The sequence below is a fragment of the Alligator mississippiensis genome, chromosome 13 (assembly GCF_030867095.1).
Source record: "Alligator mississippiensis isolate rAllMis1 chromosome 13, rAllMis1, whole genome shotgun sequence".
Taxonomy (NCBI): Eukaryota; Metazoa; Chordata; order Crocodylia; family Alligatoridae; genus Alligator; species Alligator mississippiensis.
In genome coordinates this window covers 51,449,525-51,467,040 of record NC_081836.1, presented here as the reverse complement: position 1 = coordinate 51,467,040, position 17,516 = coordinate 51,449,525, and the positions used below count along the sequence as shown (strand labels likewise).

The 17,516-nt window shown below is 46.0% G+C and overlaps 1 protein-coding gene across 3 annotated transcripts in view; it reads left to right on the top strand.

Annotated features, from left to right (window-relative positions):
- Positions 1 to 17,516, top strand: part of TTYH3 (tweety family member 3) — a 97,272-nt gene that overhangs the window by 60,642 nt on the left and 19,114 nt on the right. For all 3 annotated transcript variants that reach the window (XM_059716594.1, XM_059716596.1, XM_059716595.1), the window contains exons 6-11: positions 2,291 to 2,363; positions 2,763 to 2,838; positions 13,144 to 13,199; positions 15,148 to 15,240; positions 15,362 to 15,454; positions 15,839 to 15,975. In XM_059716594.1, the coding sequence (XP_059572577.1) occupies positions 2,291 to 2,363; positions 2,763 to 2,838; positions 13,144 to 13,199; positions 15,148 to 15,240; positions 15,362 to 15,454; positions 15,839 to 15,975 (528 nt within the window). The remainder of the gene's footprint in view (positions 1 to 2,290; positions 2,364 to 2,762; positions 2,839 to 13,143; positions 13,200 to 15,147; positions 15,241 to 15,361; positions 15,455 to 15,838; positions 15,976 to 17,516) is intronic.

Sequence of the window (17,516 nt, the reverse complement as noted above, 5' to 3'; positions counted from 1 at the left end):
ACACAACCAATGGCTTGGCTTTCACAACTCTGAAGCAGCATCCATGTTGTCATGGGGTGGAACTAATAAGGCATACCAACTTTATTTTCATGTGCACCCTGCATGTTACTATGCTGGAGGCACTATTGCAATAAAAACCTATTCCCCTGGCTGTTCTGTGGCACAGTTTTTATTTTTGCACATGTGACTTAGGACCCTGTTGTATCATGAACATTTGATTAAATGGCCTTGCCAAGAGGCTATCGTGTTTATGACACAACACAACACCCCAGCATGGTGATAATTGCAATGTATACGGAGCTTCTGTTTATCTGCCAGATGACTTCATACCTGGCAGGTTACAAGGACAAAAGTCCAAATGTGTGCACAGATGGTGAACCCGCAGTTTTAAATTAGAACTTTGCCCTTTATTAGCCAGAGTTTCCAATTAAGGCATTCCCCAAAGGAAATGCATTGGATAAAGAACCCCAGTGTTTCGCAGCCAAGCTAGATGGTGAAATGCCAATTTCAGATCTCTTCGCCAAACAATCAGCTACTGACCCAGTCATCTTCATTTAAAGAGAAACAACAACTGCTCCATATTGAGTGACTTGCCATGCTCAGCCAAAAGGCACTGAGCTGCATTGTCCTTATGTTACAATACAGTATAACCTTGCTAATCTGCAAACCTGGTAATTGTCACATTTGCTTGGGAAAGCAAGGCAAAATGTCCAGAGACTTGGGTAGCAAGGGAGCTGTAGAGGTCTTGTGCTGAGGCTTTCTTATGTGAAATGCACACTTCAGGTAATAGAATGCAAAGACTCAGAATTAGCTTTTCAAAATAAAGGAACAATTGGTGCACAATTAATGGGGACACTTTTATATGGTACGATATACCAGATTACAACATGTAGTAAACTTGGTTGGAGCTTCTAGCTGTTAATGTGATTCAGTAAAGAACTACTTCCTACACATATATTCTGTACAGTTCAAAAATGATATTCTTTCCATGCTATGCTTCCCAGATGAATCTGTTGTTTTAGGCTTACATTTTAAATGTTAAGTATCTCACTTGTGAAAACTCCTTTTGTCACTGCAAGCTGTTGTGCTCTGTTACTCTAAGTCATCGCAGAGACCTGGGTTTTGCAGTGTGAAGTGACTGGTTTTATGATTGCCAACCTTTCCTTTTCTCTCCTCGACTTCCCTTAGGTTTTATACCAGCTATAAAGGGAATTGGCTGGTAGTTGGCAGAACCTGTTAGCTGTATCGAGTGATTTTCCTGGTGTGATGCTTCAAAACCTGGGTTGATAAGGACACTTGTGTATCGTGATCCTGAAAAATCTGCAATTTGGTCTTTCATCATTCTGCTTCTTTTTAGAAATGGGGGTTTTCTAATTAATATGTTCTGCAGTGCACTGTGTGTGCTTTTTATTTTTCTCTCTTCTGAGTTCTGGAAAAATGTGATACTGCCAGTTGGTCTGGGGACATAGCTCAGGTGAGCAGAGTGCCTGGATAGGTCAGCTGAATAGTTGGCTATCTGGTAGAACTGCTTGTGGTATGAAAATATAGGTCTGGGTGTCTTTAGCAGCATTTGGCTTGTATGAATATTGAGGTCCTTCCCAGAAGTTGATTTCCTTCTGCCACTTTCACGAGCAGGTATCCTTTTCATTAGCCATCATGATTGAAATGAAGGCTTTTGGAGAGGCTCCATCAGGCTTTCTGGCATGCAGCTGTCTCCTTTTAAAAAAAGCAAACAAACAACAATCTCCCAAAAAAACAACAACAACAACACCCCCCCACCCCCCCCATCTTCCTGTTACATCCCTTTTGTCATCAGATGCCAGAATGGCTACAAATCTGGAGAGTTGTCTTCCTAAAGAAAGAACAGGTATAGCATGAAGGGCCTTTTTGTTACTTCCTAAGGGATACCACTTGTTTCTTTGCTTCTGTACTAAGTCTGGCCTCTTCTGCTAGGAATGGGATCTAAACCTCTCCAAGCTCAGTTAAATATGTCTTTGTTTATATGTACAGAATCGGGGAATAACATCTCTAGTTCCTGCTGACCTGGGCTGCCTCAGTGTTGCTTGTATGAGTTGGGTCTGCTTGTCTGCAGCCCGTGTTTTGCAAAATGTTTGCATAGAAGAAGCTAAACTCTTTCCACATTGCCAGTTAAGCAAATGAGAACTGGTTGCTAATTTTTCCTTTTTGGTTCTAGCTTTTGATCTCCAAATAATAAAAATCCTTGTTAAAGCATCTGGGTACTTGAACTAGTGCCAGTACATCTGCCATCTGTCTCTTCTTTCTTCTGCAGGGTCTGCTTTCTAGGAGTGTTTGCCCTGATCGTTAGCTGGGGATCCTTGGGCTTGGAGCTGGCTGTTGCTGTGGTAAGTAAGTGGTGCTCTGATCCAGATTTCATGCACCCTTTTCTGCAGATATACCAGATATGGGAATAAGTACATGCTATGCTGTGCCTTCTTATAAGGCGTTTTAAGTAGCTGTCATGACAAAGTACACGTGGAATAGATAAGATAGTCTCTTTACATGGTGGAGTTTCCTAGCAGTCTGCCTACTCTGCTCTGTTCTAAGGCTTGGTGATAGACCTATAGGAACTGTTCCCAGAGGGTTGTTCGTATGCTAGACTTCTGCAGTCTGCATTATGGGCAACCTACCCCCCCACCTTGGGAGCTTAGAACCCAGGATTCTCTCATGCAGCCCAGCAGCATCTTCCCTGTAGCTCCAGTGTGTTTTAATTGATTCTCTTTGACTTCACTGTTCCTCTGTAGGGCTCCAGTGACTTCTGTGTGAATCCAGATGTCTATGTCTCCAAAGTGGTAGAAGATCATGCAGTGCTTAGTACTGGTAAGTGCTGTTGTTGGGACTGGCTTGAAGACATGCTGAGCTGTAGGAGTGGCTGGGCTGACAGGTAGAGTTTGATTTGAAACCCGAAGCTGAGTTTGGAAACTAGAAATGGCAATAAAATGAGTAAAGCCAGACGTGTTCAAAAGTCGGGAGAGCCAAAATACTAGAGAACGTTTTCCCCCAAAGGACTTTCTAATAGAAATGTAGTTTCAGCTCTTCTTTCTGAGAATTGGTTTTCTTTTACCTCTGTATGGCAATAGCTTGTAAGGGGGGTGGAGGCAGTAGAAATCCAGGAATGCAGGTATTCATGAAGTCGGTGTTTCTTCAAACTGCTCTTAGCCGACTTACTTTCTGGACTCCAAGATTTATTTTTTTTTAAATGAAGATTCTTGTTCTTCTGGTTGTGAATGGAAATAGGACTCTTCTACCCCCCAGTTAAGCAACTAAATGGACTGAAACAGTCCATATTAATTTCCCCATTCCTCAAATTGATGCATTTAATCTTTATCCTTTTTGTTCGTCACCTTAGTACTGCTACTTGTATCAGAATAATTCCGAACAGTCTGCTTTATTCTGCAGTGGGGCTATTCGATTTGTCTAAAAGGGTTTTCCAGAGAAATAAGGCTGCATCAAACATGGAAATGGCTGCCTTTCCAATATTTTAATCATTTGGTTACTTAAATCTTAGTTCTGGCAAAAGTGGTGTTAAAACTAGATTGCATCCAGAACTCTCTAGGGTAACAAATATTCTTATACAGCTTTTCCTACATAATTCTCATCTGCCTTTAAAATACAAAGGCATGGCTAAGTAGAATAGAAAACAAAGATTAAAATTGGTTTTGCCCTTCTCAGGCATGCCCCCAATCCTGCAGTCAGTCCTTCTTGACATTACACTATTAGCTACTGAAATAGGTTTTCCTGACTTCAGGTCATTGCATAAATCTGTGCATGTGTGTGGTTTTTTGTTTAAACCCTGTTGCTGTGGGAAGTCTGAACTCTCTTTTCTATATTATGTTTAATAGCAGAACATCTGAGCTTGCTCCTTTATGAGGCAGTCCATAAGCCTCTTGTCCAAATCATGTACTGACTTACTGTTCTGGGACTGTTAGTCCTCAGCTTAGATTTAAGAATAAGGTGAAATGAGTGGCATCTCCTGCCTGGGACTGAATAGGGAAAAGTCCTCATTGTATACCTGCCACTCAATGGAGGCTCAGTACCCAGTAGAGGAACAGTATTAAGAACCTCCGCTGCTGACTGTTCAGTTGGCAGGTGGCTTTCATTGGAATCTAAAGAAGTAGGTTATTTTAAGAGCTAACTGACATTGTTGGTAAAGCAGCATAAAATGAAGTCATTTTTTTTTTTTTTTTTTTTTTCACCTGTAATATCTTATTTTCTATGTTATGAGCAAGCACAACTTCGGGAGAGCCATATGGTGTGCATTGCAAGGAAAGCTATTTGGAACTAGGGCTGCTCTGGTTCTTATTTGCTGGACTATTAATGATTCTTTTAAAGATCTAAATGACAACTTCGTCTCCTGGTGCTTTATATCGCCATTGTCCAGTCTTGGCTGCCTGCTTTGAAGCCGATAGGGAATCAGAAACAGTGCTGTAGCAGGATATGCAGAGACCTGAGGCAAAAATGTTTGCGTGAAAGTATGAAGAATGGAGCGTTGAGCAGTATTTATGGGTTAACATTCCTACCTGCAGGCTTATTGTTGGAAAGCCTTACGTATCGGCTTCCTGGAAAGGAGGGGAGGGAGTCCAGCACCTTCGCATATAGATGCCTTTTGTTGTAAAGAGATGTGATGGTGATTTAGGCCTGGGCAAGATGAGAATTTTCCCTCCCTTGGAGATGACCAGAATTTGACTTGAGACACCAGCAGATGCTCTTTGTTTTCACTAAAAAAGGAAATAAGTGAATGGGGTTGAGAGCAGGGGGATATTTCTTCCTGACTGACCACTGATGTTAGCTGCATGTAATTACAGCTCAGTACCTTGAGCCAGATCAATAGTGTGTTGGCAGTGATGAAAGGTAACCCTGAAAAACCAGAAGAGCTGTCTTTTCCCAAGGCACGTGCAATACATTGCTTGATTTGGGGCTTGTTTTTCCTAAGCATTGCTTGGAAGATAAATTGCGACTGCAACTCCTGCGTAAAGTTTCCTGTTCTCTTGCTCATCTGCTGAGATGAGAGCACTTCAGAGATGAGGCTGTGCCCATTGGCACAATGGTAGCCACTGTCTTAGGTGTGATGCCCTGTAAAGACCAAATCTAGCCTTGCACAGGAGGAACTGCAGGCTTGGGTATGAGGCTGAGATTAAAGGGTGGGCCATGTTCTTCTAGGTCAGTAGGAGATCTGCTCATTCCCAAGAGAGGTGGATGTGAGACCTGATTTAACTGCTGCAAGTTAGTAGTCTTCTATGAGGTTACCATTATAATATTATATCCCATTTCTTGGGGGGGGGGGGGGGGGGGGAACTGGGTTAGCAGCTCTTTGCCTTACTTTTTAATGCATCAAGCTCCTGAGCTGGAAGTAGATTTATGATACGAGGGAGCCAGTACTGGCTTTGCAGGGCCCATTATAAAAGTAGTAACAGAAGGTGGTGGAGGGAGGCGGGGGACCATCAGCTCAAAGCTGGAGTCTAGTCATTTAGTGTCTTTTTCTTCCCCTGTAATAATTTTCTTAGAAAAATATAAACACTGCAGCCAACAAGACATTTTTAAATAAACACAACTGTTATTACCACCAATGTTCAGCAAAAGGAACGCAAACATGTCTCTGCTTTTCAGTTCTGTGGGTATTATTTTTTCCCTGTTCGAGAATTTTTTTGACAGTTGTGGCAGGGGTAGAATAATAGGTGCATGTTAGATTTGTGCTGTATGGAACAATTCCTGGAGTGCCACATAAAGGCACGACTTCAATAATGCCTCCAAGGACATCAGCCCCCTTGGGTAGATGAATTCAGTCTTTCATCAAATGCCATGAAAATGAATGGTGTTTTAAGAACAGGGCTGTGCAATTTCTGGGAGGCCCTGTGGAGACCCCAGCTGGCATTGCTCCATGAGCAATGGGCAGAGTGGTGACTAAGTAGCAGACCTGGGCTGGATGTGTTAATCCCTCATGGGCCGGGTGTGGCCTGTGGCTGCTAGTTGGATAGTTCTGCTCTAAGACTATAAGTTTTCAGATGGTTGAAATGCCTCTTGTATGCTACGTATTCAGAACAGGGGACGGGTATAGGCAAATGTTGCTTTAATGGGAAAAAATTTCACATCCACAACATGGGGAGGAATTTTATAAATTTTTATACTAAATGTAAGGGCAAAGACAACCCCTGCCCGGAGTGCCTTGTCTACTTATCCAGGTGACTTACTATGTACTGCTGCTAATGATGGTAGGAAAATCCTGCACCTCCCCTCCCCCAAAAGGAAGGCAACTTTAGTTCATCATATTCTTTCTCTACTTTCTCTGCCTATTTACTTTCTCCATTCAGAGTTGAAAGAAGTTTTGGATCCCAGTGGGGTTTTTATCAGCCTTACAAGTTTGAATCCTCGTGTTGCCCTAGAAACATCCCATCTCTTTGACTGATGGCTAGAAGAGGCTTCTTTCTGAGCGTAGTGCTACACCTAAATTAGTATCTCGGTAATGCAAGGACACCCAGCTTTCCTGCCAGTCAAGGGCTTTGGATGTTGCAGCATAGTGCTTCTAGTTGTGCTGGACTGACAGTGAAACCGTGTCTGCATGACCTGGGTTCATGCCCCTGATGCAACAGTTGTGTGTAGCTTATGGGTGGTTTCTAGGGGAAAGGGAAAGAAAGTTGGGTAGCAAGAATAGAAATCCCTTTTTCATTGGCTTTCTATTATTTTAATCACTGTTTTCAGACCCAAGCAGAGCTAATGGCTTTGGGGAGTAATCTGATTAAATGTATGATTATCATCATGACTTCTTAGCTAGGGAGGAGGAGACCTTCTGTTTTTGTACTATGGCTATGCTGTGGGAAGAAAAATCAAGATTCAGAATGCTTTCATACAAAGTTCGTGGAGGAGGAGAGTGACTTGTAAATGATTTTGGGAAAGGCTGATGTACACACATACAACTTGCCCAGTATTCATTAACTCAGATAAAGCCAATGAAGTTGAGCACTGACAGAATAATCATCTCCCGCTGCTTGTAAAATGCTGCTGTGCTGCCAAGATGTTTATTTTCAAAGCAGGAGGCCATCTTCGAGTCCTGCTTGTTTTCATTGATATTGTGTTATTACCAAATGATTTATTCGATAACATTACATGGAAAGGCACAATCTGCTTAGGCAACAGGAACACCTCTCTCCAGGTTTCAAGATGCAGCTTTCCAGTAAGAGGGACAGAAAGCAGCTTATCTGAGGGACCACATGGCCCAGGGGGTGAGTAGTGAAGCCTTTCATCTCAAATCCAGCCAACCTGGGCATTGCCTGGAAGCTGTTATTGCCCGGTTGATCAGCAGCCTGTGAAGTGATCCAGCCTCAGCCAATTATAAGCAGCCAGGTGTTCATGTCACACAAACCATCCAAATTGGCTTCTTATTGACTTTTTTTAGTTCAGAAGTCAAGGATTGAATGAGCCAGGCAGATTGAACTCCCCTCTCCTTCACTGAAATGATTTTCTGCAGGTTAGGGTCAATATGTGATTGCAGAGCCATGGGCCATCATCTTTGAAAACTCATGGCGATCGGCAGAGGTCCTGGATGATTGGAAACGGGCAAATATAGTGCTCCTATATAAGAAAGAGAAAAAGAAGGATCCAGGGAACTCTACAGACTAGTCAGCCTCACCTCAGTCCCTGGAAAAATCATGGAGCAGATCCTCAAGGAATCCATTTGTAAGCACTTGGAGGAGAAAAAGGTGATTTTAGGAATAGTTGGCATGGATTCACCAGGGGCAAGTCATGCCTGGCCATCCTGATTGCCTTTTATGAGATGACTGGCTCCGTGGATGTGGGGAGACCAGTGGATGTGGTGTATCTTGATTTTAGCGAGGCTTTTGATGCGGTCTCCAACAACATTCTCGCAGGCAAGCTAAGGAAGTACGGGCTGGATGAATGGACTGTGGTGAATAGAAAACTGGCTAGCTGGCTGCCACTATCAAGTGGAGTGCCCCAGGGTTCAGACCTGGGGCTGGTTTTGTTCAATGTCTTCATCAACAACCTGGAAGATGGCATAGAGCGCACCCTCAGCAATCTGCAGATGACACCAAGCTGGAGGAAGTAGTACATGTGCTGGAGGGTAGGGCTAGATTTGGAGTGACTTACACAAATTGGAGAACTGGGCCAAAAGAAATCTCGTGAGGTTCATTTACGGGCAAGTGCAAAGGCCTGCACTGAGGACAGAACGATCGCCGGTACAGGCTGGGGGTGACCGGCTGGGCAGCAGCTCTGCAGAAAAGGACCTGGGGGTGACAGTAGACAATAAGCTGAACGTGAGCCAGCGGTGTGCCCTTGTTGCCAAGAAGGCTACCGGCATCCTGGGCTGCATTGGTAGAGGTGTTGCCGGCAGGTCAAGGGAAGTGATTATTCCTCTCTATTCAGCACTGGTGAGGCCACATCTGGAGAACTGTGTTCAGTTTTGGGGCCCCCACTACAGAAAGGATGTGGACGAATTGGAGAGAGTCTAGCAGAGGGCAACAAAAATGGTTTGGGGGCTGGGAGACATGACTTGTGAGGAAAGACTAAATAAGACCAGTTTCCTTAGTCTGAGTCCCTTCTCAATCTTCTCTAATTAGCAGCCTTTAACTCCCTGAAGTGGAGTTTGAAAGAAGATGGACTTGGACTGCTCTCAGTGGGGGCAGATGACAGAACGAGGCACAATGGTCTCAAGTTGCAGCAAGGGAAGTTTAGGTTAGATATTAGGAAGATTTTTCTCCCAAGGAGGGTAGTAAAACACTGGAACAGGTTACCTAGAGGTGGTGGAAGTTCCATCCTTGGAGGTTTTCAAAACCTGGCTAGACAAAACTCTCGCTGAGATGATCTAGGTGGGGCTGGTCCTGCTTTGAGCAGGGGGTTGGACTAGATGTGACCTCTCTGAGGCCCCTTCCAACCCTCCCTTTCTATGATTCTGTGCATGGGTGGGGGATGTGGCAGTCTTCCTGGCCAGTGCCTGTGTTTGTAGATTCAAATCCTCTTTACTTAAAGCAAAACAACAACTGCTCCATATTGAGTAGCTTGCCATGCTCAGCCAAGAGGCACTGAGCTGCACTGTCCTTAATATACAACACAGTATAAGCCCTGTGAACTCCATACAGCGTGATCTACATGGTATTTTTCCCCCAAGCGTCTGAACGTCCCTGTGAGTGTGGAAATGAGACTCCGTGATTTCCTTGTATTTTGGATTGTTAGACACTTTTTAGAGAAGTTAAACAGCAGACTGGCTGACACTTCACTTTCTGTCCTGTCACCAGGAGTTGAAGCCTAATTTGGCTTGCTTTCCTCCTTTGCCTGAGTAGGGGTGAAATGTGAAATATTTAAATTTGAATGAAATGGCCTGGAAAAAATCTCCCTCTTCCTGTCAACCTGTACTCCAAGAAGGTGGGCCAGTTGGTGGAAAGTATGGGAAGGTGCTCAGACAATAGGAACTCTTTTCTCTCCCATTTCGACATTGCTGCTGGGATTTTAACTGTTTGCAACAACTGAATACCAGGGAGATGGTGCATCTTGCTTGTAAAGCCTTTGGGGTGCAGCGTGTGAAATGCATATTGGTTAGGAGTCCAGTCAGGTAAGCATGAGCACTGGCTTGGAAGACTTATGGCATGCCTTTTGGGCAAAGCTTTATATTTTAAATCTGTGTCCTTTTGTAAAGCTGTCTGCTTTCCACCGTATCGGATTTCTGCTGCTTTTCAGGCACCTCTGTAAGGGAGGGCTACTATGTCACTTCAGTGTCAGTGCTGTGGTTCTGTGCTGTTTGGGAACCGGGAGACTTCCTTCTGTGCTTGCAGAAGTGAAAAATGGAATTCAGCAACTGAAACTGCCTTTGCTGCTTGTCATCAGTTTTACTTCCTTCCTAGGAAAAACAGATTTGGCAAAAATAAACAAATAAATGAGGGGATTTCAAATGGATGTTCTTCATCAGATGGTTCCTTTGCCTTATTTCTGCTCCAGCTCTCTCTGCTCTGATGGAAAGTGGGTCAGGAGGATTGGTGCTAGCAGCCGCAGGCAGGCATGGCAGCTGTGTGCATGACCCCAACCTCTCTCATGTTGATCTCTCTAAAGGATGGTTTCAGGAACCAGCTTCTGACATTAGGAATTGGTTGTGCAGAATAGAGGAATAAAAACCATTTTACCATTTTTACTCTGCTCTTGGGAATAGGGACTTTTGGAAGGCAGTGGAGTGGCCATCATAGGGCTGTATCTTGGACAGAGGTGTCCAGCTGAGAAATCGGCCTTTGTCCAAACTTTCTTCTCCAGTGGAAAGATGGTAATGCCCTTTCCACCTTGCTAGTTTATTTCCACCATAGAGGGCATGTAGGGGGTAGGCTAGGAGGCATATGGCAATGTTTCTCTTCCACGGGTAAAGTGGAATTAAGGTCCTTATGTGATCCCAGCATAATTAAGCTAGAGCTCCAGCTTGCCCTGGAGTGGATCAGGGAGCTACAAAGCAGGCTCTCTGGCAAGCTTCCCTGCTGCTTTCCTGCAGCACAGCTGGGCACAGCACAGAGAAGTCACTTTGATGTTCACTGCTGGCCAAATGGATGTGGCTGTCTTAAAAAAAAAATACACATCACATGTGGAGTTTCTGACCCACCTGCAGGTTCTGATTCTGCAACAGCTAATGGTTTTTGATTTCGCAGCCCAGAGATTGGGAGTTGGGAAGGAAGTGAGAGTTTTTGAACAGAGCCTAATTGTGGCATTACTTGAAGTCAATATGCTTTGATCAATAGCCCAAAAAATTCATTCTTGATTGTTGTGAACCACGGGCCAGGCATCAAATTGAGGTAGTTGGGTTGTATCATCCTGCACAACTTGATGCTGTTGTCTCTTAGTACCTGTGCTGTTTCTTGCAAGAGGGGTCACTACAGGCAATGTATTTGGCACTTACTTGGGCTAAGATCTGTTAGTACAGGTAGCCTGGAACAAGCAACTCCTTACCTGGATCACAGTAGTTTGGCTCAAGGGACCACAGTCTAGGCAGAGTCCACTTGTGGCATGACTGGTTGAGTAGCCTGCCCTGCCCTCTTATATGCCTAGATTTTACTAATTGCCATTTAATGGCTCAGTTGATCTGTAGACATAAGTCATCCCAGAGAGAGCTCCAGTGGGGAGAGATGGAGCAGCTGGCGGAAGCAGCCCCAAAGTAGGCTAATGAATTATAAATAACAGCTGTCGGGTCCCACTGCCAGCGTGCGGGGGTGGAGAGGCTGCAGCAGCCTGCACGTTCTCCTGTAATGCTGACTCGGTGGAGAGGGTATGCAGTATTCATAGGGAACATAGCAAAATCAGGATGGCATCGAGCTCATTTGTGCTTCTCCTTTCTTTGGAGCCTGTGGTTTGGGGTAATTGAAAACCCAGTGATTTGCCTCCATCATAATTTTTTGTAACATGCAGATTAAAGAGCAGTCTACAAAATATTCTCACCAAGGGAATTTGGCAAAACTAATGCTGGAGAGGGCCCAACATCCACAAGCAGGTGAAGGAGGAGTGTGGCAGGATGGGAGTCTCTCATAAATAGGCATTTCCATAAATCATCCTCTCTACAGCATAATGGAGCATGGCTTAATGATGAGAAGGCTGCATAGTTAGCACATGAAGCCTTCCCCTTTGCCATCACCGGTTTCAGTATTTAAAGCAGGGGTTGTCAACCGGAGATGCACATATCCCCAGGGGTACTTGAGAAGGCCCTAGAGGGTACGCAGGGATGGAGCGTTGCCATGCTCCATCCCACCCAGGCACTACCTGTCTAGCTGAGCACAGGGGGTAGGGGAAGGTCGCATGTGGCAGCTGCTGCCACTCTGCATTTGGCCGCCTGCCACCCCCACCCCTCCCTGCTCCGCATCCGGCCGCAGGGGCTACACTGCTCTGTGACCAGCCCCCAGGGGTACACTGACCCAAAAAGGTTGAAAAGCCCCACAATTTAAAGGGTTGATGTGCTTACCTTGTGAAGCCTCAGGAGGAGGAAGGGGCCTTCTTTGCACACCTGTGGCAAGAGTCTTTGACTTAACTGTTCACTAGCTGCCAGGGGTGTCAGTCATATATGTGGCTTTATAAATAAATAGTTTGGGGGGGGGGGGTAATAAGACATTGCGTTGTCAGAGTTCTTGGGAACGTGTGAGGTGCTGAGAGGCAGTGCAGTGATAGGGGAGGCAGGGACTCTGGGGATGGGTGAGATGTTTCCAGTCCCTTCGCATTCCCTGGCATGCTCAGTCTTAAGCCCTGTGAACTAAGCTTGTAGTGGACTCCATTGACTTAGTGCAAGAATCCCCCTTTTGACTAAGCAAGGAGGGAGATTTGGGTTCATCTAAAAGCTGGGTTTTAATTAAAAGTGTGCAAATACTGGCAGGGGGTATTGATTCATCTTGAATGCACTCCAGAGACCCTCCAACCTGTTCCATTCAGCAGCTCCACTTTGTCCTCTGGCTCTTTCCCAGCTGTTGTTTACGGTGAAGGTGATGCTGCTTACCCCTGCACTGGTACTGGATCGGTTTGGGGCATCTGTTTTTCCAGGAGTTATGATTCTTCTGAATTGGGAGGGGGTTCTTCTCTTGCTGTTCCTGCAGGTTCTGTTCAAATCCCAGCTGCTCCTTTTGAGAGCAGCAGAGCAAGCCCATGTTGCAAAGGCATTCTCTTCCTGCTCTCTGGGGTGCACGAACTGGTACATTTGGGGAGCTGTGCACAGAGCAGATGTTATGTAAGCATCAGTGCACATACTTTCTTCAGTCTTGTCTGGCGGCTTGATCTCTGCAGTTGCATCTAGGATGCTCAGCAGCAGGGAAGACCATGTGCCTTCGAGTATTATGCTGGATGGCAAACTAGCATTGGTTGCTCTGTGTTGATGGTTCACTTCACTGTGTCAGTGGGAAAACCGTAATTAATTTTTACTGGTGGGGTGGGGAGGGTACTGCAATAGCCTCAGATTTTAGTAGTGCCTGCCTTTTTTTCAAAAAGTAACTGGCTCCCTGTTCTCTGCATCTTTCAAGCTGCATGGAGAGGGAAGAAAGCATTCAGTCCGCACACCTTGTCTTGTCACCCCGAGGACTGCTACTTTGTGCTTTTTAAGGACTGTCTTCCCCTGTTGCAAGTGTCAGAAGGCTCGACCATGTTCTGATTTGTTGTTCTTTGTCTCAATAGATACCCTGCGCTATTATATTGCCTGTAGTGCTGGATACCCAAATCCCTTCCAGCAGGTGAGTTTCATCAAGCTGCACATCAGTGGGGCTAGTGGTTACATGCAGTCCTGGAGCAAGCTACGCAAGTGAGCTTAGCTTAAACTTTAGGGCACAGTCTGCCTGAGATTTCCTCCTGCTTTGGTGGAAGGAGAGATCCAAAGAGAAGGAATATTGATACGAGTGACATCAAGTCAGGGCACATGGCGGTCCTCCAGGACATCAGTCCCTGCAGTTCCAGGCACATAAGGCTGTCCACATTTCTGAAGCAAAAGATGATCAGGACCATTGTTGGCTCCTGTCAGTTACTTGACATTTGTCCTTGGAGCAGAGGCGTTTCTCTCCGTGTTTGGGCCACGCAACGGTTTGAGTTACTTCCGCCTCCCTGTAGCTGATACAGTATTCACAGGTAGTGTAGGGTTGCTGTGTGCAGCATTCCAGTCCTGCATTTGAGCTACCGATGAGGATTACATGGAACAATACCCCCACAGAAGTGGCCATGGCCCTGCGGCAGATGTAAAGTATGCTATTGCATTCTCATTCCTTCTTAGCACAGCCTATAGGCATGTCCCCACAAGCACGCATATGAGGTTTGCAGCACTGAAAACCTGTCTTCAGCGCCATATGCCCCGTGTTCTCCATGCTGCTAATTTGCAGTGCAGTAACTTTTTTGAACACCAGGAGATCCTGGTGTCAAAAAAGCAGGGCAGCGAGCCTGACTAGCATGTGTTGGCTGACCAGAGCCATGCTCCAGCTTCCAGCAAGGCTCCACGTACCTGGATCAGTGCCACTGCAGCCCTGGGAGAACCCCAGGTAAGGCTGGTGGGGCTAGCCCAGGTGCTGCCCTTACTTTTCCCTGCCCCACCTGGGGCAATTTGCTGCATGCCTGCAGGGGTGTGCCCAGGGACAACGAGCCGTGGCACATGCTGCTGCTAGATGTCCCTGGGGAAACTAATATTGCTGCTTGTGGGGACATACCCTGTGAGTGCAGCAGAGTCCTCACTCAGATTCTAACGTGTATCCCAGGAACAGAATGAATTGGTTCCAGCTACTTCTTGGCTCTCTCCCTACACTTCTGCAGAAATTTTCATTGTGTTTGAAATAAGATGTTTCTGGCTGGCCTTTCTCCAAAGAGAGCCTTCCGGACCTGATGCGGTGCTGCTGTCAGTCGCAGTCATAATCGCTCTGTGTAACGGTGTCTAGCGTGCGGCTGAGTGAGCTTTCCTGACACCTCCTAGCGGGGTGTCTTTGCTGCATGTGAATAAAAACAGAAGAGATATTGGCATTAACTACTCACTGCCGACTGCTTCAGTAGAAACATCTCAGCAGTGCTCTTTATTTGTGGTAAAAGAGCTGTTGGAATTGGACAAGGAAGTTTTGGGTCAAGTCCCTAGAGCTGTAATTTCTCCTTAACCAGTGTTTCTCAACCTGAGTACTGTGAAATGTCCCTGCGTGGACAGGTAGCTCTGAGGTCTGGGGTAGAGACAGGCTGGTTCCCCACCTGTACCTATCCTTCCCCCAACACATGCACTCTCCACCCTCCAAAGCACTCTTACAACACAAGGTAGTCTTACCTTGAGGAGCCAAGCTGTTTTGTATGTGCTGCCACTCTAGCAGGGAGTAGTAGAGCTGGTTTAGCATAACACAGTGGATGGGCTAATGAGCTCTGCTGAGCTGCTCCCTGTGTTGATGAGGGCACGCAGCTCTAGCTCAGGGGTCTGCAGCAGGCCTGACAAGAAGACGGTGAGGAAGACGCATTGCAGGTCCATGCAGGAGGCTGGGTGGGAGACGAGTCCCAGGATTAAAAGGATTCGATAAACAGCAATGTAGCCAATGTCTGAATATGTCTGAGCAAGATTTAACTTGACAGCCGCTCTTCTCCCCTGCCCCCCTCTTCCGCCTCAGGAGCTTTTGTACATAGGTTGGCTTTGCCCCTCAGGACTGAAATGTTCATGTTTATGTTGAGCAGAAGCTGTCGGGAAGTCATAAGGCCCTGGTGGAAATGCAGGATGATGTGCTGGAACTCATGAGGTCAACCAGCAGAGAATACCCGACCTCCAAGGTAAGCTCTGTGAGCATGCCCTTCCCACCTCCACGGCCTCAGAAATCCTCTCCCTTAGATCTGTTCTTTCCAAAAAAAAAAAATCCTTTCTTTCAAATAATCTCCAGCTTGTTGCTTACAGGAGTATCTCATCCGCATCCAGGAGGTCCTAAATGCCACAGAGATCAATTTGCAGCACCTGACTGCACTGGTTGATTGTCGCAGTCTGCATCTGGTGAGTACAGCAGGGCAGTGCCTGCAGCTGAGAAGTTGTGGCTGCTTAGATGCAGGCCCATGGTGCTGAGCTCTTTGAAGGCAAGGGTGGAAGGACCTCACGAGTACCAGGCTTGAGACGCTTGGCTGCTTTGCTCCTAGAGAGGACTGAGGAGTAGTGTTAGGTCGGGCAGATTAGGTCAATTCAGGTCAGTCGGTTTCTTTAATGAAACTGTGAGCCTCACGAAACCGTATTTTAGCAGCTTTTCAAGCTATGCTTCTAATGTTGTTAGTCGGTAAACTGCTGTGGAGGGTCAGAATCCAGGGGGAGCGAAAGCTGACTTGCAGAAAAGGCAGTGTTTCTTTCTATGGTGAATACACAGCTCTGACTGGCTTCTTTCCCCAGGATTATGTCCAGGCTCTGACAGGCTTCTGCTACGATGGAGTGGAGGGGCTCATCTACCTGGTTCTCTTCTCCTTTGTCACAGCTCTCATGTTCAGTTCCATTGTGTGCAGCGTCCCGCACACGTGGCAACAGAAGAGGTATGTGTGAGAATTGGATGCAGTCGGCTCACACGCTGTTGTGTTCGTGGGCAATTTGCTCCTGCAGACTGGTCATTGGGTTTGTCCATTAGCATCTGGAATTCTTCACCATGTACTCTTGAGAGTGGATTGACAGAAACCCCTAGGTCTAGTGGGAGAAGAAACCATCAACCTAGGTCCAGTGGGAGAAGAAACCATCAATTTCTAACCAAGACCAAGGAATTCAGAATGTCTCATCTCAAAAGGTTTATTGCTGCGTACTTGTTTGGTGCCCAGTAAGATTTTTGTTCTCCTGAGTTAGATGTTAATAGGCTAACTCGAGAAAAGAGTACTCCTTGTCCTATATAACTATCATGTTTTAAAAGTGCCTATTCCCTTATAAAGACCTTAAAAGCAATACAAGTGGACGGGAGATGGGGTGAGATCCTTGAAGGGTTTAGGATCGTATCTTGCTTGCCTTATTCTATTCTTTAAGTCTCAGACTTGCCTAGCTCACTTCAGCTATGTGATTATGGCCAAATTTAAAAAGTGACTCCCCACTTTACAGCAGCACTGGAATGGAGATTTGCATTTATTTCCAGCAGATATTTGATGGTTGTAAGCTAATCTGACCAATTTATCTTGCCCTAGCCTGGCAGTTTGTTGTGGGGCCAGTTGTTACATGAGTGCTCCTTCTTGCTTTTCATTTATCTGTTGAAAAGTGGACTGTGTTCCTCTGCAAAACATTCTTTTTAGCTAAGCGTAACGTTTTCAGTGACTAAATAGTCCAGGCACCAAAATGTGGTATGGAATCTTCTGGGGAAATAAGGGGGCTTCTTTACTGGAGAGGCTGCTGGGAATGCATCACCTGCAGCTGTAGGGAGGTCTGCATAGTCTACTGGGGCTCTGCACCTGTGGCAGGGCATGGTTTCTCTTGCAGGTAAAATCTGGTGTCAGTAGCCTTCAGTTCCTTTCTTAAAATGTTGCTGCCCCCATGTGGTGCAAATGATTTCGTTGAAGGACGCTTACTAAACTATTTGGCCCACCTCCCTGCCAGTGCAGCGTTTTGACGTGTTGTGTGCAGCGGTGTGCCATGCAGTGGTGATGCATCGTGTTCTTAGGGAAGCAGAATAAGTTGGAGTGAGCAGCAGAGGGATATCACGGTGACTAAACTTCAGAGCACAGCAGCACTGTATTACTCCTCTCTGACACCTAAGCTGAAGGATGTTGCTGGGGGTTTTTTGTTTTTGTGTTTTTGGGGGTTTTTTTGAGTGTTGTCCAGTAGACTTGTGCAAAGCAGCTAGTATTCGTTTTGGATTTGACTGATTTCGGGGGACAGTGATTCGAATCAGTGTTTTGAATCACTGTCCTGAATTGATTTGGCTGAATCTGATTTGGAGATTTGGCTGCCGCCGAGTCTGACAGATCATCCCCATCCCCTGCCTGGCCCCAGCTCCTGGATCTTTTTTTCTTAATTTTATTTAAGCCTGGCACTCACCAGCTCCTGCCAGGCAGGGGGCAATACCCGCTCCCCCCACACTGCATGGGGGGCTCTGCCACGA